Source organism: Scomber japonicus, chromosome 16 (assembly GCF_027409825.1).
Source record: "Scomber japonicus isolate fScoJap1 chromosome 16, fScoJap1.pri, whole genome shotgun sequence".
In the NCBI taxonomy this organism is placed as follows: Eukaryota; Metazoa; Chordata; class Actinopteri; order Scombriformes; family Scombridae; genus Scomber; species Scomber japonicus.
In genome coordinates this window covers 14,139,451-14,148,638 of record NC_070593.1, presented here as the reverse complement: position 1 = coordinate 14,148,638, position 9,188 = coordinate 14,139,451, and the positions used below count along the sequence as shown (strand labels likewise).

At 38.5% G+C, this 9,188-nt stretch overlaps 1 protein-coding gene across 1 annotated transcript; it reads left to right on the top strand.

Moving 5' to 3' along the window:
* The first annotated feature begins 506 nt into the window (after positions 1–506).
* Positions 507–3,466, top strand: ctsl.1 (cathepsin L.1). Its single transcript, XM_053335141.1, has 6 exons — positions 507–606; positions 799–941; positions 1,472–1,525; positions 2,041–2,206; positions 2,323–2,428; positions 3,367–3,466. The coding sequence occupies exons 1-6, from the start codon at positions 507–509 to the stop codon at positions 3,464–3,466; spliced, it is 669 nt and encodes a 222-aa protein (XP_053191116.1).
* The last annotated feature ends 5,722 nt before the right edge of the window (positions 3,467–9,188 follow it).

Below are 9,188 nucleotides of genomic sequence, written 5' to 3'. Positions count from 1 at the left end.
ATTAAGTAACTGATCGTGTCCTTATTACATGGAGAGAGCAATTCATGACCCTGATGTTCCCTGTTTTGCTTAAGTTGAAAAATATGTTTCCAAAAAATGGCATCATATGAACATCATAATGCACAAGTCATTAGTGTAGTCACCTATATAAGAAGACCTATCTGACACTGCCCTGCATTACCTACAGGTGGTTTAACCTCAATCTCCACCGCACACACCAACATAGACACAGATAGCAAAAACAGCATAGACAGATGCGCCAACATGCCCAGACACACACTTCCCTTGTCGCAGGTGTACTACTACAAAAGTCATAAAGAGAAGAAAGAGTTTCAGGGGGAAGAAAAAGACATGAAAAACAGATGGTAGAGTACATGTGACATCAAACATCACCACAGAAAATGAATGTTAAAGTAAGCTGAAGTGAAAGACTTCACTCTCAACCTGTACGTTTTGTGCAAGTCACACAGGATCTCTGTGCTCTTTGTGCTTGTGTGTCATTCAGGATGAAGCTCCTACTGGTTGCTGCTGCTGTACTGACTGTGGCCAGCTGTGCCAGCATTTCTCTGGAGGACCTGGAGTTCCACGCCTGGAAATTAAAGTTTGGTGAGACACTAAAGACTCTTATCAGACGAATTTCCTTTACTGAGGTCTGTTGTCAAATACAGTAGGTCTTCGTTGGTTTTCAGTTAAGATACAGCCTGTAAAGTCACAATTTGGAGAGTACTGTGTGCTTATTTACATATAATCACTTTTAAATGCATAAAGTAAAGGGATTTTTGTTGCTCTGATTGGCAGGAAAGTCCTATAACTCTCCTTCAGAGGAGGCTTACCGCATGAAAATCTGGCTCAATAACCGCAGACTGGTGCTGATGCACAACATCATGGCTGATCAGGGCATCAAGTCCTACCACCTTGGCATGACCTACTTTGCTGACATGGTATGAGGAGAGAAACAGAAATGTGCCTGACACTGTTTATTAAATGCATGTCCTAAATGTGTATGACAGAAGGTATTCAATTAAAATGATAGAATTCCAGTTAGAGGATATTTCCACAAGTAAAGGTCAGTGCCATACAGTACATATTGAAGTAGCATAGTTGTTTCAACAACCAAATAAAAGTATGATTCAATCATATTTCAACAATATTTATTCTCTATCTTCACATTTACCTGCAGGGATTATGAATAATAAGTACTCTCTTAAATACAATAAATGTTATTTTCTCATTCAAGTATACGTAACAGCTTGAGTTTCCCAGTTTTCCTTCCTTCTCTTTTCTTAATTTCACGTTAACAGTCTCAACAAATTGTAACAGTTTCTGAATGAACTTGATGAGTGGCTGTCCAAAGCTGAAGCTGTCAAATGTTTTCCTTAAGTCTACAGTAAGCATGTCAACAAAGTCAGCCAAAGAAGATACATCTCTCTTACCCTTGCACAGATGGGAAGTGTTCACTGTCTCTGTGCAGGTCTTCCTTGAAGACCTCCAGCTTTCTCTGCAAGGCGCCAACAGCTGTCATCAGGTCACAAACTGAATTGTCTTTGCTCTGTAGTTATAAATTCAGTTCATTCAGGTGTGAAGTGATATCAACCAAAAGAGCTGCAACATCCGTCTTCTTCTCATCTAATAAAAAGAGAGAAAATTGCCAAACAGAAAGGATTTTGTTGACTTTAGTTCAGATGTTATGTTATGTTAAAACAGCCTTTTTTCCATTATTGTGATGAAAAGCAGTGTTTAGAGACAATGTGAAGTTACACTGAAAGAAAGGACTGATTAATCATTTAAATTATTCAGATAGTTTTCAAGGTGTGTGAAAATAATGGTCCTTCATGTGAGTGATGTACAACACTGACATCTTGTGGATACTCATACATATATACATACATAACACCCTAAGGCAGGCTTTCAATACAAAGCATTCAATAACCATTAAAGGACAGAAAAATCTAGAGTTCAATCTTTTGAGAATGTAATAGGTTGGAAATATTGTCTGTGGACACCATTATGTGTCCTTGGTAAATATTCTCTTTCAAATAGGATGGGCCGTGCCGTTACGACCCTGCCAAGATAGGTGCCACATGCACAGGTTACATTAAAGTGAAACAGGGTGATGAAGATGCCCTGAAGGAGGCTGTGGCCAGTGTTGGACCTGTGTCAGTTGGCATTGATGCTTCTCATAAAACCTTCCAGCTCTATAAATCAGGTGAACAGTTTCATTTCCTCTTTTTTGAAAATATTCTTATCAAATACAAAAATAAATGTGGAAGAATGTTTCTTTTTTCTTTTCTTTAAAAGAAATTAAAAATCTTGGGTTTCTAGGGGTGCATGATGAGCCAGACTGCAGCAGCTTATGGTTGCACCATGCTGTGCTGGCTGTAGGTTACGGCACTGAAAACGGACATGACTACTGGCTGGTTAATAACAGGTAAGGCTGCTCATATTTTAAATTGTGGGTTGCTCTCTTGCTAACTGAGAGGAAGAGGTGTCACATGAGACACCCTGAAATAGGTTTCTGTTTTCACTGAAAGCTTTTAGAAGTATCTTATTCATAGCTGCCAAAATGAAGTGAAACTCAGTTGGGATGCTGACAGCTTCTTAAATTGAACATGAATGGAAATGAATGTGTGTACTATTACTTTACTTCTCAATCAATCAATCAATCAATCAATCAATCATTTAATCAATCAATCAATCAATCAATCAATCAGACTTTATTATTATTATTGTTCAAAACAATAATGACTATCAGTACAGAGTACTCCCCATGCACAGCCAGTGCTGGTCAGTACAGGAAGTGGAAAGTGAAAGTGAACTAACACACTGAACTGACTTCACTGAGTGTTATTTTGAGTCAACAAAATGTTTTGCCTGCAGCTTCCTCGGGTTTGCACAGGAAAATTACACAAGCACACACAGATGCGATAAGTAAATTCAGGTCACATGACCAACCAACACAATCAAAGTGACAACACCAATAATCTTGAGAAGTGAGCTTGTCTTGCCTTGCTGGTAATAGGTGTTCACAGAAAGTTTGGTAATTGACCGTTTATTCTTAAAATGTATTCTTTCTGCATCTTTTTTATATTGCTTAATTTGTTTCTCCAGAAGGTCTTAGGTTAGTGGTAATCTTTTTCAGTCTAAGTGGGGCTACTGTATCAAGGGTTGACTTTAGTTTATCTTAGAAGACTGAGTAACATCTTGAATAAAATTCATACAGTTAAGCAAATTTTAAAATTCTGAAGCAAAAGAGTCTCACTCTATTAGCGTAAACATCATTATGTCTATAATACGAACTAGTATTATGATCATGATCCTGTTTCACATATAGCAGTTAAATATTATTGGTAATTTGTGTTTCTCTAGCTGGGGTCTACACTGGGGAGAAAAGGGATACATCAAGATGTCCAGGAACAAACACAACCAGTGTGGCATTGCTACTGATGCCTTCTATCCCCTGGTCTGAACAAGTACAAAGAGTCTCAAAAATCCTCCGTTCTTCTGTCTGATATGACCATGGAAATCCTAATTCAACAAGTACAATTTTTTGTCTGTACAGTTTTACCCTTACGTACCATTGCCTGGCTGTTGCTCATATTTACTGGAAGTGCAGTTCCATATTCGCTTCTCTTCATCTTACATAAATGTATAGAGAAGGTGTGGCCATTTTTGATTATACTGATTAACTTTACTTGTCAAGGTTAAAGTTGTTGCTCTAACATTGTTTCCATGTGTACCAACTGTGGTTACAAATTTGCAATACCTATGCCAAATGTGTTAAATTCTTATTTCTTTCCAGAGTAATTTATAACGCTTACAGGTTTTGCATGTAATCCAACAACACAGAAGTACTTAACTCATTATTCCTACATCTTCATAGAACTTTTGGCAGTGGAAGGGTGCTTCACTCATCTGTAATCCATAATGTCTGCTATGAATAAATGAACAATGCTTGAAATTATTTTTTTCATTTGTCATTCATCCTAACTGTATTTAATTTTACTGCATACAATGAAGCTGAAATGAGTCATATTGAGTCTGATTGTGATAATATTTAGAGGGAGGTGGATACACACTAAGACAGAAAGAGTGGGTGGGTGGGGGGAGAGGGGTGGCATATTAGGGATTTAATCAGTTTGTGTGAAAAAATGTGACCTTGACTTACTTTCTTTATTCCCTCAGATGAAGCAGCAACAGAGAAAACTGTAGTGTGGAAGCAAATAGGCATGGCCTAAGTAATTGAAACGGAGATTTAAATTATCAGGCAAGTCTTGCTATAGCAGACCTACAAAAATCATCTCTGTCAATTTTTTGGTGCAGCAGTTTGACAGTATTCAGCCAATTAGGAATGAATGATTGTTACCTAGTGACGTTATCATCATCATCCCTTTTATTTTTGGGAGTATGAAGGAGGACATTAGAAAGTGGAAAAGCAAATGATGAAAAAGCTCCCAGACAGAGACAAAAGGAGACATAAGAGGTGAGGCATATTAAATGTTTTTGCTAAATCCTCCACAAACAGCAGAAGCCAATGTGGTTCCACAAAAGGCCATAACTGGCAATCAATTGTTTTACCCTTCCCAAGGAAACCAGTTAGGCCATTTAATTTGGCTTTTTTTTTTACTCCCAGCACAACCACGGCACAGGATATGGTGTCTAATTTGCATCCTGCAGAGAGGGACAAGTGAAAACACTGGGAGGCGAGCTATTGGGAGCTATTGATCAGAAAAGTGAGAAAAAACAGGAAGCATTACATGATGATACATTCATGAATATGGGTTTTGTTAAAAAAAACAAAAAACAAATTAAAACTGCCTTATTAATCAAAGTTTTTGGTAAATTAAACTTTTAGCACAATCTACTCCGTAAATTCTGTTTTCCAATGACTGTGACTCAACATATTTAGCAGTTGAGCATCATTTTTGACTGTATTTTTGTGTTAAAAGAAATACTTGAATTGTGTCACTAGATGGTAGCAATTTACTTCTGATGATCATCTCAGCAGTTGTACAGTGGTCTGGTTTAAGTGTTCTAAAGCACAGGTTCAAAGTCAAATATATCAGTTTGACTCATATGGCCACATGACCTTGGAATGAATCCACTTTTAGATAAGTAATACACACTCAGTACTAACAAACATCCATATATTCATGCAAATACACTGAGACTGCATCTCTATAAGCCAGTGAACCCATTGTACTGTAAAAATGAACACACTATACGCTGAATGACTGCTATATCAACAATGTCACCACACAATTTCGGTAGATTGGCTGTTGAGTTAGTATGGAGGAAAGCGTCAGCCAGCTGTGTCACTAGCAAACAGTTTCGCCTATGGTGATACAGACAGGACCATGTTTCTGCACTGGTGTGTTATCCATTTACAATCATGCCTTTCTATGTGTGTACGTGTGTGTTTGTTGGGGGAAAAGGGATGTCAAGTGGTTTATCATGGTAATGGGGAACATGTGTGATTGTGACAGACAGCAGTTCTGGATGACCACACACAGTGCTGATGCATAGACACACAGTGGCCAAATGCACAAATAGAGACAGCACAACAACAGCATGAAAAATGCCTTAAATTGTTTAATTCATATTTTATAATCCTAATATAAAACCCCAAAAGAGACCAATAATCTGTACTTGTATCTGCTCTTTTTAATATTTACTTCTTGATCTTTATCCATTTTTCTTTTCCTCCACACTAATATCTTTAACCTCCTTCAGCCAGCTGCATTTCTTGGAGAGGGCTCCTGGCTGTGGTCTGAGAGAGACGAATGAAGCAAACCGTTTGAAAGAAACAGCTCTGGCAAGGCCAATTACACCCAGAAAAGGACTTTGCATGTGATTGTGTTAGGGATTCATGCTTGATTGACTGAATGGGTTCTAATGAGGCTGGGGAACAACGTGAAGGAAAGGAAGAAACACTCCTTCATTTCCCCTGATGGAGTGATTCACTCATGCACCAAACACACACAAATACATGCAGGTACAAACACACTCACTGGTGTACACTATACAGTGCTAAGGTGTGCAGCATGCATACAGTACAGAAAGTGAAGATATACACACACCGAAATCAACACTAATGCAAACAACAGCTCTCTTTCTCAGATTAGAGCTACATAAAATGTGTACTGTGTGTGTCAGTGAGTGTGTGCAGTGGGTGGCAGATGAAGAGGAGATATAATAGTGAAAGATAACTTGCTGTATTGCCTTTGCAGATGCTCCTATGTGAGAGCTTCACTCCCACTGGCATCCTTTTATAGTATCACTTCACTAGGTAGAGTTGGATATAGCAACAGATGGATTGGTGAAGCCTATAACAGTGATAAAAGAAATGTCAGCCATTATTCTTGTAAGGCCTTTATAACAGATGTTAGTTTTATTCCTATGATGTGTTGTTCACTGGGCTTCGACTCCAGTAAGTTTTACATCTTAGAAGTTTTTTTTGTTCTCCCTGCCTGAGCAGAACAAACGTTGAAACAGATATTACTAGCCACAGGCTAATGAAAATAATAAATGCCAGCCATGATGTTCGCAAGATCCCTGTCAACAAAATACAAATAAAAAAATTAAATTAGCTGGCAACCCACATCCAGTCAATGAATTTTAAAAGGCAGGTATGAGCTGCATGTCTATAAGTCAACATGTGCACAAATTAAATTCAATTTCCTAAATTGTGAAAATAAGCTTCTATATGATGTAGTTTTTAAATGTTTACATCACGAATCATTTGTAAACAAGCCAAACATTTAATTATTATAAGTTTTCATCTATATCATATTCTAACTTCATTTGAATTGCTCCAGCCCCCTCACTGGTGTACTTGAGGGACCCTGTCGAATACTTCCTGTGGCCTTCCCCTTCTTTACCCTCTTATTTTTTCTCCTGCTTTTGCAACTCCTCCTCCACCAGCTCATCTTATCTTTCCTCCACCTCCATCTCATTCATCATTTCTTGTTGCTTTCTCCTCTACCTCTACCTCATCTCCCCTGTCACATTGAGGTCAGGGTTAGGGGTCAATTGCCTGGGCGCACCACAGAGCCTGTTCTTGAAGGAGTAGTCATGTATCTCTGCTTCATGTTATCTCTGTGTTTTATATCGCCTGACAACTCTTTCCCACAGGAGATGGCCTCACTTTTACTTGCAGTAACCTGCTACATGCACATATATATGGGTGTGCGTGACTTTTCCTTCATGTGTGTTTACATGTGCGTATGCCCCTTTTGCTCAGCCTTGTTTATTCGCCCAGTTATCTTTCCTCTTCCCTTTCTGACCCTTTTCTCTCTCTGCCTTCCCTCCTCCAATGATAGTCATAGCTAGTAAGGCAATTAAAGCCTAATTAAAGGATTCTTCAGAGAAAAGGAAGGTCTAAGGCAACTTCATGAGGATGGGGGGCAGTGTGTCTTGCAAGCTCGTTCTCTCCTGACCAACACAACGAAGTGAAAATAAAATAAAATACTGATATAATGAAAGGCCCAAGGAACTATAAATACAATCCCATCACGATTTTACAAAAGTCTTTAGAGTTATTTTTGTATTTTTTAATTGTATCATGGAACGGATAACAAAAGGTTTATTCAACCAGCGTCAGCCCACTCATTGTTGTCAAATTGGCAGCACAGATCAAAGGGTCCTGTGCAGCATGTTAGCCAGGTTACCTCTGCTTGGCACTCTGAATCAAAGCCACGGATTAAGGAGGAGTGGATGGGGGGGTTTCAAGGCAATGTGATAGACAACCATCCTCTCTTTGGGTTGTGAGCTGCTTGAAATACAGCTCCACAATGGATCTATGTTGTTTTCTCACATACACCCAAAACTCTCTCTTGACACCCTGATGCATATGATCACTATGTGCACTTTTATTCTGAAATAAAATCTTTACCCCTGATTTAGAAGGCACTTACAATGCATTAGCCTTGTGGTAATTACTAGAAACTCAATTAGGGTTAGGGTTAAGAAACCACTGAAGACCAAGACCAAACTGGAGGGCTGAGCTGCAACGTTAGTAAATGGATTTGGAGTTAATTTAGTGAGTCAGAGGGTAAAACAGCCATCAGTGATGTTTTAAGCTGCAGCAAGCAACCTGTGTGCTCAGAGCTCTGTACCGTGGGCTGATGTCTGTAGTTTGCTCTAAATTGGCATTCAACTTCACTTTGGTTTGAGTTTTAGAATTAAATTGCTGTGGGAATTTGTTTTTTCTACATGCGTGTTTCTACACATGTGCATGCACCCTTTTATGTTTGTGCATGTAACAATCCTTCATTCATTCTTCAACATGTTTTTATTGGTATATTATTTCTAAGTCATGTTTACACAAGGGTAGATGTTATTGTCTATGCCCGAGGACCTGATCATAGCATTGCAGTGTGGCATTCATGTTCTTGTGTATGTTTGTGGTACTTTGAAGAGGATAGCTGATATGAGATTTTTGAAACCGATACTGATATTATTATAAGAGAGCAATGCACTGATAATAAAACAAATTATATGTGGTTATGTTGTAGGCCAACATATATCTTGACTGATAATACTGGCAATGCTGATGTATCAGTCAAGCTATAGTAGTTTGTATCTGTACCACAGACGCCTATACATATTGTCACTGTAGCTGGAAAGTTGTATCACACATTGGACTCTGCTATCTAAATCTGTGGAGAGTGGTGGAGTGAGCAGATGGACTGTATGTTGTAGAAAGTGTGGGTGGTAAAGGCTACATGTATGTGTGGTTGTGAATGCTCCTATTGGTGCCAGCATGTGTGTTGGCATGTGTGTGTAAATACTGTACTTAAGTACAGTTTTTGAGTATCTGTACTTTACTTGAGTATTATTTTTGGGGGATACTTTTACTTTCACTCCACTACATTCGAAGTATATTGTACTTTTTACTCCACTACATTTCTATTGATGCTCTCGTTACTCGCTACTTTTGAGCTTACGTCAGCTGATGATTTTTTTTTTTTTTTTTTTTGCAAAATTCTGAGAAAATAAACTGTTTCTGCTGATTTGCGTATGGTTTGTCTTAGTCATATTGCCGTACCTGTACTGCATCATGCCATACGAAGAAGAAATGGAGAAAGAAACTGGAGAAACTCCCACCGAGCACCCGTGGCCTTATCTCAAACACGTTTGAGATTTTTGTCACAAAAACTGATTCGTTTCAGTTTAAATGCTTGTTGTGC

Bases quoted from the DNA above. Each gene is read 5' to 3' on its own strand.
- ctsl.1 (XM_053335141.1), top strand. From the start codon at position 507: ATGAAGCTCCTACTGGTTGCTGCTGCTGTACTGACTGTGGCCAGCTGT. The intron at 607-798 runs GTGAGACACTAA...TCTGATTGGCAG, and splicing joins CGCCTGGAAATTAAAGTTTG to GAAAGTCCTATAACTCTCCT. The intron at 2,429-3,366 runs GTAAGGCTGCTC...GTGTTTCTCTAG, and splicing joins TACTGGCTGGTTAATAACAG to CTGGGGTCTACACTGGGGAG.